This window comes from Molothrus ater, chromosome 5, assembly GCF_012460135.2.
Source record: "Molothrus ater isolate BHLD 08-10-18 breed brown headed cowbird chromosome 5, BPBGC_Mater_1.1, whole genome shotgun sequence".
NCBI lineage: Eukaryota > Metazoa > Chordata > Aves > Passeriformes > Icteridae > Molothrus > Molothrus ater.
In genome coordinates this window covers 6,928,058-6,945,913 of record NC_050482.2, presented here as the reverse complement: position 1 = coordinate 6,945,913, position 17,856 = coordinate 6,928,058, and the positions used below count along the sequence as shown (strand labels likewise).

General features: G+C 42.0%; 1 protein-coding gene across 3 annotated transcripts in view; it reads right to left on the bottom strand.

Moving 5' to 3' along the window:
- The window catches only part of CAMK1D (calcium/calmodulin dependent protein kinase ID), a 220,255-nt gene that overhangs the window by 30,510 nt on the left and 171,889 nt on the right, over positions 1–17,856 (bottom strand). For all 3 annotated transcript variants that reach the window (XM_036400264.2, XM_036400266.2, XM_036400267.2), the window contains exons 4-6: positions 16,668–16,806; positions 10,910–11,036; positions 2,025–2,100 (exon numbers count right to left, since the gene is read on the bottom strand). In XM_036400264.2, the coding sequence (XP_036256157.1) occupies positions 2,025–2,100; positions 10,910–11,036; positions 16,668–16,806 (342 nt within the window). The remainder of the gene's footprint in view (positions 1–2,024; positions 2,101–10,909; positions 11,037–16,667; positions 16,807–17,856) is intronic.

The window sequence follows — 17,856 nt, the reverse complement described above, 5'->3', positions numbered from 1 at the left end:
CCTTTGGTGCATGAGCCATGGGCACATGGGACTGACAACCTGGAGGGAAGCAGAGCCAGGTTTATCTCCAGGCAGCCACATACAACAGCTCCCAGCCCTCCCCTGGGCTGCAGATAGGACACATATTTTCATGGTGGATATAAACTGAATAAACTGAACCCAGACAGCAGCTGAGCCTGGATGTGAGGCAGAGTAATGCTATCTCCCACCTGCATCCTCCTTTTCCCACTCTCTGAAACTGGTACTCAGTTAAGTCCTAAAAGAGCATCAGAAAAGGCTCCAACCATGTCCTGCCATGGCTGGCAAGGACTGACAATGTCAAAAATCCCAACCCTTAGGACTTCCATGATCAGGTTTGCTTGTGAAAAAAGGAAACTTTGAGTCAGCACATACTATCCTCATCTAAAAGAGCACTAAGGAATGGTTTGTGAAGCAGCCTTCAAGGTATTTTGGCATGTCTGTGCTCTTCCTCACTGCTGTAGTAGGTCCCAGTGGGCTTTGAACCAAAGTCAGAATCAACAATGTTGATTTTTGCTTTGTTTAGCAAAAGCTTTTTGCATCCTGCTATTGATGCCTGCTCCAAGAGAAATCCATTCCCACGTAAGTTTTGTACTCAACAAGTTTTCAAAATAGACAGTCATAAAACTAAAGTTTTCAGACAGGATTTTGGTTTAAATAAACACATGTGCAATAAACCAAGCTGCCTTCCTATTCTATTTAATATAAAGCCTCCTTGTTTTGGGGAGCATATACATTATGCAAATGTAATGCAAATGTAAAGAATGAACATTGTACAGAGTGGATAGCACAGCAATGAGGTATGTCCTGGCAAAAATAGTTCTACAGCAGCATCAAAAAGTTATTCATGTTGACAAGCCATGAAATGTCTGCATAAGGAAGAAGGGAACAAAGTAGGAATGCTTTAATGCTGTGCCTTATTGGAGCTGCTTTTTCCTTCAGTCTTGTATAACAGTGGTGACAGTTGTGTAAAAGGGAAAAGTAAAAAAAAATAAAGCAGTGGTAATGCTGTCAGGAAAAGACATTCGTTTCTGTAGCAGCTCAGTGGACACAGCCAGATTAGTTTCTTCTCAAAGCCAATCTGAGCAGGGGACAACAATAACTTCAATAATGTCACAACCTGGACAAGCCCACATTACTGCACACAGTGTAGTCCTGGTGGGACCAAGGATTTTGACAGCTGAAGGGTACTAGTCCATATCCTACCACTTTTGCTCAAATTTCAGCCTTTATGCAGCTGGGAGGTTGTCAGGACCCAGGACATTCCTCTGGCTGCCCTGGGTAATTCGAGACCCTGGCAGGGGGCTCAGAGACCTTGGCATGGAGTCAAAGACACCTGTGCCTTCCATTTTAGTCCATGGAAAAAATTGCCAACTTTGTGTGAAGATTTACAAGCCACAAGAGTTTGAGTAGAATGACAGTGAATTTGTCACAGGGTGAAAAAGTAGAATTTTGGGGTTTTAGAATGGGGGCTCAAGAGGCAAGATGGAGGAATCTGGGCATGTCCTGTCCTTCTTCTGCTTCTTCTTGTCCTCCATCTTCTGTGATGGTAACACTTTTTGATTGGTTTAAAATAGAAATAGACTGTCTAACATAGGTAATAAGTATTGGAAAATTATTGTAAATAAAATACACATAGTTCTTAGTATAAAAAGCTAACACCTCCTTAAGAGCAGTCACTGTGCCACAACCCAACCTGCTGGACAGATCTCAGCAGGTCAGAGAAAGCATGTAATGAATAAGAAAAAATTAACAACCTTGAAAAGCAAAACCAACAAATCTCAACTTTTTCTTTGGTCGCGAGGCTGGGAAAAAAGACTTTCTAATACCTCAGAAGTCATCTCAACCACAGAAACCTGAGAGAAGGTGTCCAGGGTAGATGCTCCCCTGCATCACAAGTGTCAGGGGTGAGTTATTTTGCCCCAGGCTGAGCAGGTAACTCCATGGTGGGAGAGCAAGCTGCAGGTCCCAAAGGTGCCAGCCCTGGGGACTCCAGAGGTACTCACAGGATGTAGGCGATGACCCCAATGGACCAGCAGTCCACGGCTTTGCTGTAGGGCTTCTGGGCCAGCACTTCAGGAGCTGAAAATAAAAAGCCAAACAAGCATGTGTTATAAGGCCAGACATTTGAATATGGTCAAAAGGTACAACTCTGAAACTTGGAGACCCCCAGGACCTTGTTTTGCTCTCCACATATAACCCTTGTGTCGCCATGATATTTTCTGAAAAATCCCTTTGCCAGGATTTTTCTCCTGAGAAGCCTCAAATGAAAAGAAAAACAATAATTATCTGCTGCTGTGGAATGCAACAGGTGCATCTTTGATTGGTCCATGATGGTTGTTTCTAATTAATGGCCAATCACAGTCAGCTGGCTCAGACTCTCTGAGAGTCACGAGCTTTTTATCATTCCATTCCTTTCTATTCCTTGCTAGCCCTCTGATGAAATCCTTTCTTCTATTCTTGTAGTATAGTTTTAATATATCATTTTCTTTTAATATAATATATATCATAAAATAGCAAATCAGCCTTCTGAAACATGGAGTCAAGATTCTCATCTCTTCCCTCGTCCTGGGACCCCTGTGAACACCACCACACCCTTGTGTTTGCAAATGTGTCCTGAGGTTTTTGAAGGTCATATCCTCATGAGAAAGGACGACTCCGAAAGTAGAGCAAATTCACAATTTTTTTTTTTGTCTCCAGGCACAGAAAACAAAACAAAGCACAGAAAGGTGCGTGAGAGGCAGAGGGCCATCACCTCCCTGTTTAGGAGGAAAATGAGGCCAAGCTTTGCACGGGTGCAGAGATGCAGATTCTCCCTGACAGCATCACAGCTCTGCTCTGCCAGAGAGGGCAGCTCAGAAAGGGCAGTGAGTCAGGGAGGAGATGAGCTACATCTGCAGGAGAGGAAGGAGAGCAGCCACCACTTCTTCCAGCAGCTGCCTTCAAAAGCCTGCTGGGTGTCAGAGTCAGAGGGAGCCATTTGTCCTTCTGCCTCTGGGAACACAGACACCTCCAGAGGGAGAAATGAAAAGCTGCAGGAATTGGACATGTGCACAAAGGAACTGAGCCTCCTGCCTCCATACAACCACCATTGTCTGAATTTTGCTAGAAGCAAGAGCCTGGGAATTTATTTAAACCCTCTGTGGATCTGCTTTACTATCTTATACTACTGAGACTTAAAAAGGTGCATTTTTTGTTTGAGTCCCTGTTGAGACCTTGCAGTGTAAATGCTTAAACCTAAATTTTAAAACCCTGTGGCCCTAATCTTTTTCATGTAAAGAAGCTTTTGCCTTTTTCAAAGCAAAATGTCCACAATAATGCAAGAAATCACTAATTGTGGCACTCCTAAAGCAGACTTGCCATACTGGGTTTTAAAAAGTACAGTATTTCCTTTTAGTAATTTGGAGTTCAAATGCTGGAAAAAAGTAATGAAGCGACAAATCCCAACAAAAATATTTCTTGGGAGTCACACCTTCCTCTGCTGGGAGTCTCACCAGCTCCAAAGCAATTAGTTACTTGAAGAAGAGCAAAAAACAAATTGTGACACACAGAGATACATTAAAACTTGAGCCTCACATTTAGTAGCTACCTATCCTCTGCTGTACTGGTAGGACTCTTCAAAGACTTATCTTCTTAATTCAGAGAAGCCAACAAAAAAAAAGCCAAGGTCAATACTGCTACCAAGGTATGGAATAAGAGGAGATAATGAGAATAAAAAAAGATGTTCTGGTGCTTTGGCATGAGGGCTCAGAGAGGGGACTGGAGGAAGAGAGTGCACAAGGCAGATGAGGGGATCTGCATTTCCACAAGCAGAACAATGATGGAAACGGGTTAAATTTCACCAGAGACATGTTGTAGAACTGAAGAAAATTCAGGGGAATGTGGGTAAAATTATAGGTGGCAACCATGTTATGAAGACTCTTGAAAACTGGGATTTGTCCCAGTCTGCAGCACAGGTTAAATACTACCCCAATTTTCAAGTCATTCAACAAATTGGGACCACTGTATGTGAACTGGAAATTGGGACAACTGCATAAGAAATGAGAGTTTCCTGTTTTGTTCCATCCCTTGTAATCAAATTTTGTGACAAAATATGAGAACAAAGGGAGATAACGTTCTCCTGTCTTTATGTGCTTAGATGTCTTCCAAATCTTCATTTTATTCACATTCTCCTCTGCCTTTGACTGTCTGTGCCTGCTTACATAACTTTCAAGACTGGTAAACATTACACATTTCATAGCTCCTAAAGAAAATATTATGCAAATAAATGTCTGCTGAGCACCAGTGAGTTCCTGACATTATACAGATATGCCACATTAACATAACAGAAAACAATTCTGAGATGAGGGGATGTGAACTATATAAAGAGGTTCCCTCTTAAAACATCAAAGCTGTGCTGGGGCATTTCTCTCTGTTTTGAAGGAGTGAAGAGCACCGATAGTTATTGCTGTGGATGGCAGCTCTGAAAGAGGTAAGAACAATACAGGGTAAGCATTAACAAAGAAAGGTAGGAGGTTTAAATACTTCTTTTAAGGCCAAATGGCTGGTTTTGATTTTTGTTCCAATAAGTAGACAGGAACAGGAGGACACAGCTCAGCATCGTCTGTCTCTGATGTACGGAAAAACGGAAATATTTAATGAGCTGAAAAACAAGTCCTCAGTGCCAAGAGGCAAAAGCAGGAGACACAACGAAGAAAATCCAGGAGCTGACAGCACTAAAGGATCAACACAGACGGCTGGGGAGACAAAACAGCAGAAAGGAGAAGGGGAAAGCCAAATCTCCCATTTCTGGAGATGGGGAGATGCCAGCTGAGCACAGCTTCCACTATCACACATCCCCAGGGAATCACTGGGCTCAAAACATAAACAGTGGTCACCTGTTGTATGCAGGGAGCCCCCAGTGCTGGGAATAATGTGCTCTGACTGCATGATTCAGAATGCTGAACAATTGCTTTATATATACACACTATACAATATATAACATATAATACAATATTAAAAAAATATATATTATATAATAATAATAAAAACATATACAATAATAAAATAATATAATATATAATACATATAATAGGTATACATATATATAATGTGTAATATATAATAAATATAATAAAATAAATTAAAATATAATATATATATAAATATATATACTATATATAATACTATATTACATTAATACTATACTATAACTATACTAAAGAGATACTACACTATACTAAAGAAAAACCCATGACTGTCTGAGACAGGACACAGCTTGGACTCAGCTGGCCAAAGAAACAAAACAATCTCAGCAGAATCCAATTGACAAATCACTTTGGGTAAACAATCTCCATAACACGTTCCAGGGAAACAATGGAGCAAACCTGGGCCCTTCCTTCACATCCAGGAAGGCGTTTCAGGCTGAATCAGCATTGCCAAATGCCAGGTACAAGGGGGAGGCTCATTCCACCTTCAGGTACATAAAGGTGTGTGTGCTTCCCCAGATGATCCTGCTGTCTTACAGTTGGCTTTTTTTTTTTTTTGGTTATGTTTTGCTTTTAATAAGAGAACAAATTCAAAGGCTTGTTTCAAAAGGAGGTTTTAAGAAAAGGTGCAGACCAGAACATTTGGAACCCTTTCAGAACACTATGCCATTACCATTACCCTCAGAGAGCACAGCTATGCTAATAAACGCCCTAAAAATGCAGCTGCTGGATGCCAAAACCTGCGATCCATGTTCCTGCAAAGAGCTCAGGTGATGGGGATTGCTCTGATACTGTAAGCCTGTTGTTCACACTGTACAAGTCATGAGGGTGCCTGTTCTTTATAACAGCCTGTACTGCACACAAAGGGCCAACCCAGCCCCTCTCCTGAAGCCAAAGCCGACAAAGTACCCTCCTCACAGTGCCAACAGGCTGAGGTGCACATGAAGCAGCTTCACCCCAAGAGCAGAGTTCTTCTTCCACTGAATCCTGGGGTGAACACAACTTCTTTCCATTCTTTCACACATTCCTCCAGTGCTCATCTTGTCCTGGTCAGCCAAGACTCTGAAGTTTGAGGCTTTTTCAGAGGAGAGCAGGGTTTCCGTGCAGTATTGCTGACTTTCTGTGCTCCTGTCATTCTTATTTCATGTTGCTGAGTCAGATTTAGATATCTGCCATGGGTAATAATGCAGTTTTTGCTGAGCAGAGGGTAACACAAGTCTTTGTCAGGATTTGGCAACAGAGCTGAGAAATTGCCCTATCATGTGCTTCTGCCTGAGCAAACCCTGTTCAGAGTGATTCCCATGCTTTGTTTTTACTTAATTACTCACGATACTGCCTAAAGGCTCCTGAAGTAGTTAATGGCTAATAAGGATATTCTGAAGGCTTATTGAATATTTTCCAACCTTTGACTCAAAGGATACCAAATAAGTCAAAATTCAACATGATAATCTATTCCTTAATTAAATGCTGTGGTCTTGCACAGGGCTAAGAGGAACAGGTGGCTTTGGTGAGATCTGAAACTACTGGATTTATGGCAGAGCAGAGATGAAAGCTGTGAAATGACCTTTCATAAAAGCACTACAGAAAATGAAAACAGGGAGTGAGGTGGAGTATACCAGGACCAGCCACTTATCCAAAATCCAGCCCAATTTGTGTGGCAGGGAAGTACAAGAAAATTTTACTTGAAGAGGATTGGGACTCAGAGCAAGAATTTTAAATCTCAGTAGGATTAACATATTAGTCAGCCACAAACACAGCTCATAATTCAGCGTTTCTGCAAAATGAGAGCAGATTGCCTCAGACAGGCTTTCTAACATTTTTTTAATAACAAGCATCTTGAAAGTAAGTTCCATCTGCAGAAATAAGCAAAGCTTTTGAGGGACTACCTCACAGGGAAAGTCACTCAGTAAGACCCAATTCCCAAACATCCAAAATCTCTTCAGAAGAATTTGCTCAGCGATTGTAGTCACCTCCTGGTGGGTGCCCAGCTTGACACACCTCAGGGATGGCTCATTTTCAGGCAGGTTTGGACAGCTCCTACCCCAAGACTGAGTTATTATATAAGGCCAAGAGCTGACAGCCCAAATCTATGATGTTTAAAATTATAAATCACTAATGGCTTCTTGGGATCTTGCCCATAATCACACACATCACTCAGGGTTTTGAAAACACCACTTCTTCTCCACATTGGACAATGGGTTCATGTGAAAAATGTATATTTTATGATTGGCTTTTTGCAAATATTAAAATGAATATTATCTGTGTTGTGTTAGAAGTTATGCTGTATTAATTCTCTTAAATAGTGTGGTAAATATAGTTTTAGGTTATAACAAAATGTTAAAATAGAAACTATGATATGTAGGATACTTTTTTTAAAGAAAGGACTCGCAGTGAGATAGCAGACATAGGACACCTCAATCTTTCAGAGAGAAAGAATTTATTGCTCTCTTATCAGGAGAAATGAACTTCTTCCCACCTCAAAGGTGCTGTTAGGATTCAGAGGAAGAAGCTGACACTGACCAGACAGAATCCTGTGTTTGAATGGAATTTATGCATCATGGATGAAGTGTATGAATATTCAACAGGCTATTGCTTTTAAGGGTTAATCACACCTTTGTTAACAGATGTCCTTTTTCAGGCTTATTTTGCCCAGAAAAAGGTACCTGGATGTCCGTAACTCTTTGTCTCTATTGTCTCACATTGTCCTTATTCAAATTGTCAAAATTATTATTACTCTAATTGTATTACTATTTTTATAATCATTTTATTACTATGAAACTTTTAAAATTTTAGAAACAAGTGATTGGCGTTTTTCACAGTTCAGAACCAAGCAGGTCACTCCTCACACCTCATTTGGAGTGAAATGAGCCACACAAGGCTCACCTTGCCTCGTCTTTCCCAATTCAGCTGCCATCTAAAAGTTGGGTGTCTAGTCCCAGCTCATCAGACTAGTCAGTTCATCAGTCTAGTCTCAGCTCATCAGAAAGAATCCCAGACTCTTTCCATAAGAAAAGGGGATAAGAATGGTAAGCAATAAGAAAATGCAAGACCTTCTTAGTAGAGGCTGTGCTGTCAGATCCCCTTTTCAGTAAGCAAATATTTAGACTGGCCTCTTAATAAAAGTGGCTCAGATAATTGGGTTAAATTATCTTAACCATCAGTTTTTCATCACAGGGCCAAAATCTCTGACAAAACTCCCGAAAAAATAAGAACTCAGAACTCTTGACAGTAATTTAATCTGTAAGGCAGAGCTTTAAAAGCTGAAATCCTAATGCCCCAGTGGCCATGCACATTTCAGATACAGTCCAATTTGAAAAGTGATATTTTGATTTTCAGAAAGAAAACTGATATTTGTTAAGGGATTTAATTATAATTACACCCTTCCTTATTCAATAAATTTCCAGACCACATAAACAGGCATTTAATGTCATAGATACTACTGTTCTTTGCAGATGAAACTATGAAAAGTTGAGATAAAAAATGAAGCACACGGAGTTGAAAGTATATCCTGATCAAGGAAATTAGACAGAAATGACAGGGGGTTGCAGACTTGCAAATACTTGGGCAGCAGACAGGAGTTAAGATCAGGTCTGCTTCTGAGTCAGAAGCTTGTCCAGCACTTTGCTAAGTGGGATCTGAGTGGACCCATTTCTGGAGATGAAGTATAAATTGTAGCAGATGCCAATGACTTCTTAACAGAGCCCTGGGTGCCTTTGACATGTCATATGTGCCTGAACATCTTCCAGCAATTTAAAAGCAAAGTGGTTAAACTGATAAAAATGATCAGTTCTGGTAAGATCTTAGAAAATCTTAGGGTGTTCTGCCTATCTCTGAAGAAAAGCACCAGGAAATGAGTTTTAAGTGATAGATCTCTGACTGCTACTTAACCTGAGGTAAAATATAATTGGAAAGAAAAGGCAAAACACGAAAGGAGGTGGCAGACAGGGCACTTGATGGGCTGGGGCTGTGGCATTTGTCTGCCCCAGCCAGGCTGAGGAGTTTTATTCATGCTGTGCCAGTAGGAGGAATAACTTCCATTGATTTGAGGGCACTTGGCAGGTGCTGCAAGCTGGAAGACATGAAAGCTTTTGGATGTGGGCAAGTTGCAGATCACCTATGCAGAAGCCACAACATCAGGTGTAATACTCAAGGACAACCATTGCAGGTGCCACCACAGTGACCAGCAACAAAAACCTTTTGAGCTTGGAAATGTTGTCTGAGCAACCTGTCACATTTAAAAAAAATAAATGTACAGCACCAAAGAGGAGCTGAATCTTGTGCAGAAAAAAAAAAAAAAGAAAAAAAGAAATAGAACAAATATTTAAAGCAGTTTTCTTTGTGAAGGAGGGGGAAAAGCCCTGTCAGCACTTCAGAAATAAGTGGCCATGACCTCTTGAACCAGGATGAGTAAATCCTGTGTTCAGCAAGGTAACAACAAGCCTGGAGGCACTTGTGCAGCCACCAGAGGCCAGACCATGGGTAATGAGAGCTCTCAAACATCTCTCAAAGCACTACAGCTCCTGTCACAGGCTCCAAGGGCTTCCTCTCCAAAATAGCAAGTTTTCTCATGTAAATAGCAATGATGAGAGGCTGCATGAGATCACTCAGAGACCAAGCAGAGTCACTCCCTCATTTTCACCAGCACTTCAGCAAACATCATCTCAGCTTGCCTGTGCCTTGAGACTCATTCTAGTCAGTGCCCATTCCAGAGCAAAATAAAACATGTTTGATAGGGACAGAAGAGCTGACAGCACAAGTTATGAAAATTGCTGTCTCACCTCAGTTCCTGCCACTGCTTTGGAAGAAGATTTCCAGTCTGGTGTGATTACACAAGACTGCATCCTGACCCATGTCTTAAAATAAAACATTGATGGGAAAAGCACAGAAATCTGTTCCTTTTCCTGATTTTATTGGGATAGAGTGTGTCTGCACAGTGTGAAGATAATGCCCATAAAAAATACCTGTGACAAATCTGTATGGCTGTGTCATAATCACCTAATCTGAGCTGTTGTACCATGATATCATCAGAGCTATGAAAAGAGGTGAGGTGGCAGCTGCAAAGTTAAGAGAGTTTCTGACAGCTGGAAAGTATCCAGTCTTTCCTGCTGGAAAGATCTGAGAGAAATCTATTCACTGTCAGTGTCATGGATTTCATGGGTACCCCAGAGTTTAACTTCCCCACCTCAGCTGATGATCCTGGTGTGGCAAGAGGCACAGGCTTGCTGGATGTCTTGTACACAAAGGGAGCTTTTAAATGTGTTTGCTCAAACAGGCCTCATCACCACCTGCCCTCTAATGCTCACTTTTGCTACTTAAACTGTTTCTAGAGATTGCTGGTAAACATGCTGCTAATAGGTGGCCTTGTACAGTCACTACCAAATGGACAGAAGAGCAAAGAATAAATGACAGAAAACAATTTGACACTGTCCAGGAAGGCCCAAGGATCTAAAGAGCTTTTGCATTTTAACATCTGAGTCAGTAATTTAACATGATTGTAACAGAGGATTACTGAACAGATCTGAATAGATGCAGCTCTTTGATTTTACTGTCTTCTCTCAGAGGAATCTAGAAAATGCTATTCTTTATGATTAAAATAGTACATTTCATTAGGTAAAGCTTCTTGGTTTCCTAGGTGCTTGCAGGAGCAATACATTTGAGGCTATTCTTCACAGCACCACATGCTCCTGGTGTAGCTAAAGCAGGATCTTTGAGAACCATTCCACAAAGGACTGAAAACATCAAAGTGAATCCCACAAACCGAGAGCTGGATTGCAGAATTGTACCCCAAAGGGGAAGAGCACACAAGACAGAGCACAGGCAAACACTAAATTCTAACAACTATCTAAAATCTCACGTGCACCAGGTACCAGCACCAGAAAATGAGAATTATTTCATTTTCACTAAAATATAAGCAAACCTCTTACCAACATAGCCAGGAGTGCCACAGGCTGTGGACATCACATCTCCTTTACCCTCCATCTTCGACAAGCCAAAGTCACTGATCATGATTTTTGACTCCTCATCCTGGCTGTAGTAAAGCAGGTTCTCAGGCTAGAAAGGGGAATAAGCAAAAGGAGTTTTGAATATGTGAGTTCAGTAACAACACCTGGTGACCCATGCATACATTTAATACAATCCCTCGTCACACCATACACAAATATAATTTGGTTGCCCTAAGTTTAAAGAGTTGTTCTTAAAACCTACATGGAGATCCTCTCCAGACTCCTGCATGGCAACAAATGGAAGACCCTGACACCCTGAGCTTTGAGCAACTTTTCTGGGCCAACAAACGCCTCCTCTGGCACCTCAAGAAAGACCCAAGGCTCATCCCTTACTTGTGAGATATGTCTGATGCATTTTCACTTCAGAGTGGCGAAACAGAAGGATTCATTTGAAAGCAAGTAAATATGGCAAATCCAGGTAGTGTACCAAAAAATTTTATACAGTATTTGAAAAAAGAAAAAGGAAAACAAGAGGTATTAGAGAATTTTTGTATCTTCTCCACTAGAAACAAACTGTTTTGAGAGGGGAAATGCCTTTACAGTTATCAGACTTGAAGCAAGGATATTTCAGCTAGAGCTGATCAGGAAAAAATGCTGAAGGAAAAATGTGCTATAGCACTAAGCACAGCAACTTGTTTATGGCAAGAGAAAACAAGGATCACTCCACAAAGCCCTGTGACTTTTTATATCAGAGTCAGGCAGCTTGGAGAGCCCAACCAGCCTCCATCTGCTCCAGATACCTCTGCATTCTTGTGTTATGAGCATGCTGCTGCTGCTACACAGCAAAGCTCAGGCTGGGTGCTGTGAGAGCCCACCTCTTCCCCTGCCTAACATCTGGGCTCATGAAAGGGTCCCACACCTGCAGCACTCAGCCTGGAGGCAATGGGCTTTGGACTTTTGGGTCTTCATCTGTAAAAGTGATGGGTACCCATCATCATCTTACTGCAGGGGTTCCATACTGTTGCCTCCTTATTGCAAAAGTTCCACACCTTCTTGGTGTTTCTCGTGGGCAGCTCCTCAGAGCACTGCCTCTTTCTTCTTCACGAAGCAGCCACCTGACTCCAGTCCCCTTCTTAACCACCCACCCCACCCTTTTATAGCCCTCTTCTTCCCATTGTTTACAGCTGTGGCCTGTAAAGTCAGGCCTGTTCCTAATTTTGATAATTGGCCTAGCAGCAACTCCTTAGGGGTAAGATTACTTTCTACACTATCTTTATTTTCTTAAATTCTATCCTCCTACAGGTACCCAATGTTTCTAAATAGCCTCAATGGAGTCTATTGCCCAAAGCTGGCACAAATGCTGACAAACAGCCTGCTGTGTGCTCCAGGGAATGGTGAGGAGCAGCTGCAGCCACACAACATCCTCAGACTCCCTGGGACACATCCAAGCTTAGATTTGTGAGGAGGAGAAACTGCAGTTCAGCAGCACCAGAACCCATCTGCTCTGGGGAAGGGGGGACGAAGGGGTGCTGGAGGGTGATGTCCCCATTCAGGAGGTTAAAGCCATTCCTGCTCCCCAGCACCAAGTGATAGCTTCATCCATGGGACATGTGGAAACATGGGACACAATGGCCATGAGAGGATCTGCAAGCCGCAGCCACAGCTGTGGGCCAGCAGGGCTGAGGTAAAAATGGAAATTATTTGGCTCCTAAAAATAAATATGCAGTTGTACCATTTATGTTCTTTCTCATGATAACTTGCAAGTCCAGTGCTTTAATTGCACTTTATAGTGTTGAAACTCTTGTAGGGACTACAGTTTCCTGCAATGCTCTGCCCTAGGCTGGAGTCACTCCTAATTTTTACTACAGCTCTTGTGATCTGGTGAGGGTTTGGTAGACTTGGAATTAAGGGAAAAGCAGTTATTTCCTAACAATTTCTAAAAACTCACCTCAGGTTCCCACATACATTTAATAAGGTCAAGAAACCCACACATTTAAAAGTCAAACTTGTTTAAAAGAATTCTGTTTCCTCAAGCTGGTTAATTCAAAAAGCACTAACAAGGTGGCTCTGTAGCAAATGGAGCTGCTTGAGCCTTTCACTCCTTTTGTGCATCCTGGAGTTCCCCCAGACATCACCTGCTGCCATCTCTTCTAATCTGCTCTTGCATTACTTAGATTAGAGACTTGGAGCCCAGACATGCTTTTACCAACTACAGCAAGTCCTATTTTGGTATCTGAATAAACACATAATTACAATAAATAATTGTTATGGATGTTTCATGGGTTGAGTTTTTGTAGAGTGGATTCTTTCCCAGAGTTTCATTTTGAACCTTACACTTATTTTGATATTTTGAAATCATAAAAAGTCTTATTATATCTCTGTTTTTCTCATCATGGTATGTTTTTGCTAACAGAAATTCACAGCAGGTGTTCCTCATATACTGCATTTTATGAGTCATTTTGACAATTGATGTGGTACTGACAAAAATCTGCAAACAAAAGAGAGAAAGAGAAAAAGAGCTACTCTGAGCTACAAAATACCACTGGAGAAGGTTGGTTTGATCTAAATTCAGCTTGGCCTTATATAAACTCTGAAAGTAATTTGTACATGAATTTAATTCCCAAATCACCAGACCCCATATTTTATTACAGGAACTTTAAAATAAGATTATTTTTAAAAATGAGAGGTATAACCTGCTTTAGATTATAAATACAAGAATAACAAGACCTTGTACAATGGAATATCTGAATTAAGAGGTCTTGGACCTCACTCCAAAAATGCGGGTGGCAGAAAGAAGCCTGAAGTTGTTTCCTAGAAGTTGAATTTGGGAGCAAGATGGTCATGTTAAAATACAGCACTTCCATACTGGAATTCTGTGGAGCTCTTATAAATATGAGAATGTTCCTGTGTACTTCAGCCCAAGGGCAGGAAATGAACAGGAGCTGAGGGCAAGATGTGGAGACTGTAGGAGATGGAAGCCTAACCAGTGCCTCCTAGCAGGAAACCCATTATTTGGGACTGTCTGGACTGGACTGCAGAGCCTCTTGACTCTGTTAGTGTTCATTAAACCTTTTTATAAGGCTTATATAAGGCTCATAACATGTAGCCAAATTCCACTCTCTTCACAGAGGGCAAATACAAGCTCTGCCTCAACATCCAAGGAAACCCCTGTTTGGAGCATCCCTCCAAAATACAGCCAGAGATGTTATTTCCATCACTGAAGTCTTCATTTCTGGCAGTAAACTTTGGCAGAATTAACTAGCTCAGGAGCTGAACACACGGTTTGCTTTTGAAATTTGTGTATTTTTCTAGTATCTTCTGCTCACTTATTACTTAAAACACTAAAGTGCTATCAAATCCAAGCCTTTCTGCTTGTCTTAATGGCACTAAAGATACTGGAAGAAAAGAATAAAACAACAACTTTTGGGGAGTTTTTATACCTGAACAGCTGAGAGGTTTAGATGTGACAATATGGCGCAGCTGAAAGGAAAATAATCTAAATATCACATTGGCACACAATGGTCCTTAGAAGAACCCTTGCTGTTAGCAAAAACACTGCTCCAAGAGATAGGAAATCACTAAACTTTCCCCCGCTATTGTTACCAGTCATTATTAAGTCAAAGTAAATCTAGCACAGCAAACCTGCAAAATTCTTTTTAGCAGTGAACACACCTCAGCTGAGATGGGGTGTGGCATTCACATTCTCTGAAAAAACTCCTTCACCCAGGATTTTTCTCCTGGGAAGCTGAGAAGCCTCAGAGAAAAAGGAAAACAATTCTTATCTCATTTGCTTCTCCTGTGTTGTGCTCACATGTGGAATGTGTTTGGAGATTGTTTACCCACAGGTGATTGTTTAATTGGATTCTGCTGTGAGCTGTTTTGACTCTTTGGCCAATCAGGGCCAAGCTGTGTCGGGGCTCTGAAAAGAGTCAGGAGTTTTCATTATTATCTTTTTAGCATTCAGTAAATATATTTTCTGTATTCTTTAGTATAGTATAGTATACTAAAGAATACAGAAATTAAAAGAATACTATATATAGTATTCTTTAATATAATATAGTGTTGTAAAGTAATAAATTAGCCTTCTGAGAACATGGAGTCAGATGCATCATTCCTGCCTTCATTGGGGCATTCCCTGCAAATACAATAATGAGGTTTCTGCCTTAATGTAACATTTTGGGTCTTAATAGCTTTTCCTCAAATCCTACGTGCAAAGCTCTCACTCTAAGTGCCCTGACTGCAGAGTCCTCATTGAAACCAGTCCCATGGGTGCTGGAACCCAGGGCATAGGGAATATTTCTCTGCCTGTCCTGAGAAGTCCTGATCCCCAGGAGAACACTGCTTTTAACCTTCGTCCATGGAGAAAGCTTCCATGACTTTGGGGTTAATTGGAATCTACGAGTGTGTGAAATAGATAGTAGTGTAGTTTATCACAGGGTGAAAAACGTAGCGTTTTGGGGTTTTAGTATGGGCTTTAGTATTCTATAGATAGAAGACAAGATGGAGGATTTGGGGCATTGTCTGATTTCCTGCTTGTTCCTCATCTACTCCATTTTCTGCAGTGTTGGTGGCACAGAGTGATTGGTGAGAAAAAACTGCAATTCAGATGTTGCATGAACAGACAAATAATTAGGTATTGGTAGAAAGGTAGAAATAAAATAGGTTTTAACAGTTAATTGGACAAAATAGTTTTAAAAGCCCTTAAACCTGTGTGTCTTGTGACTTTTGGTGCCTTTTCTTTGTATGCTACGTCTGATATGTAGATGGCGTGCTGAACTTCTGATGAGAGAAAAATAAACAGCAACCTGAAGACTGAAAAATACAAAAGTCCCGTTCATCTCTCTGTAAGAGCTGAAATGAGGGATGTGGGACTCCAGGGGCTCTCCAAAATGCAGTTTATTCCATCCAAGAGTTACAGCAGTCCAGGGTTGTGGGTGGCAGAGCCTGTGCCTACAGCTGTCAGCCCCAGACCCTTTGGTTTTGGTTACAATGCATTATATACTTTACTTTGCTGAGCATCTTAATACAGCAGAACCAATCTATACCTTAAATTTTATCTATAGCCTATCATAACTACTATAATTACCATATTCATGTTACTATTCTCCAATCACTAAAAGTTAGTACATTACAGTTTAAGCTAGAAGTTGTTTTTCAGTTTTCTTGCAGTGGAAAATTCTGAGACCTTTTTTCTACTTGCACCATTTGCTGAGTTGTTTGCCTGTGCTCTCTTTCTGCTTGGTAAAAACATCTTCTTGTTTGAGGTGGGTTTATCCTTTGCTCTAAGTCATAAAACCCCCTTCTAACTAACACACCCTTTGCCTCCTTGGTTATCCAGTAAGACTGGCTCAGCAATTCTTTTCTTCTATATCAAAACTTGCTTCCATCTCTATTCCTTCATCAGACTCTACATTTAAAAATCTTTCTGCTAAGCACACATATCTGTGAGACTTTCTTGTCAAACTTTCATCCTTCCCAACAGTCTCTCCATACTGCCACAGAACTTTTTAGGGGTCTCCCTATCAGGGGGATCCTTGGGGGAGGAGGTTTCCAGGAGAGTTTGGAGCATCTCTCCTGTGGTACAACCTTACTGGAACAGCCAGTCCTGAGGCACACACAATTACACAACCTTCATTGTTTGTTCTTCACAATGAACAAACTTCATGTGTTTGTTAGGCTCACACAATTACACAGCCTCCACTGACGCTGCCCAGGGGCCAGAGGGGTGCTGTGGCTGTACCTTGAGGTCCCTGTGCACGATGCCCATGCGGTGCAGGTAGTACACAGCGTCCAGGACCTGCCTGATCAGCGTGCTGGCGTCCTTCTCCGTGTAGAAGCCCTTCTCCACAATGCGGTCAAAGAGCTCTCCCCCAGACACTCTGGAAAACACAACGGGAAGCAGAAGAGTGAGGACGTGCTTTGTAAAGCCCTTTCTGTATCATTAAAGGGTGGTCAAGGCCATGCACTGGACACAGGCAGCCAGAGCAGATCTGCCTGAGGCTCTGGGGCTCCCCCACGATGCATCCCAAGGAGGGCCACAAGGATGGGGAAGGGTCTGGAAGGGAAGTTTTATGTGTAGGGGCTGAGGTCACTTGGTCTGGACAGCCTGGAAGGGAGACCTCACTGTGCTCTCCAACAGCCTCATGAGGGGCAGTGGAGGGACAGGCATTGGTCACTTCTCTGGTGCCCAGTGACAGGACCCAAGGGAATGGCCTGAAGCTGAGTCAGGGGAGGTTTAAGTTGCATATCAGAAAAAGGTTCTTCATCCAGAGGGTGGCTGGGCACTGGAAGAGGCTCCCCAGGGAAGTGGTCACAGCACTGAGCCTGACAGAGTCCAAAATCATTTGGACAATGCTCTCAGGCTCAGGGTGTGATTGGGGTGTCCTGGGCAGGGCCAGTTGCACTCAACGATCCTCACGGGTCTCTTCCAACTCAGCATATCCTATGGTTCTATGAATTGAGTTTGATTTTCTCCAAGGACTGGTCAGGCTAGAATGGAAAACCCATCACACATCAGGAAGTGGCCAAAGACTCTCTAGCACTTGCAGAGGAAATCACAATCATAGCCCAGCAAGAGCCAGGGGAGCAGACCCTGCTTTCCCTGCTGTCCCACCCCAGAGAACTTTGCATAGGCAGTTCCATCTGCTGGTGCTGGCCCACTCAGGCTGTAAAGCTCCCCATTTTTATGATCCCTTGGGGTTCACTTTTCACTCCACTGACCAAGGCTTGGGGTTTGCCCTGGAGGAATGGTCCCATTCTTTCCCCACTAGCGAGTGAAATGCATTCAGGAGTCGTTGCCACTACCTATAGAGAATTATTTTATTAAAGTAGCCTGCACCTCTGACAATTTTAAATGCTCTCAGAGGTCCCCTTCTTTATTCACACATGCATGATCATTTATCTGCAGCCACAATCTCTTTAGGCAGAGC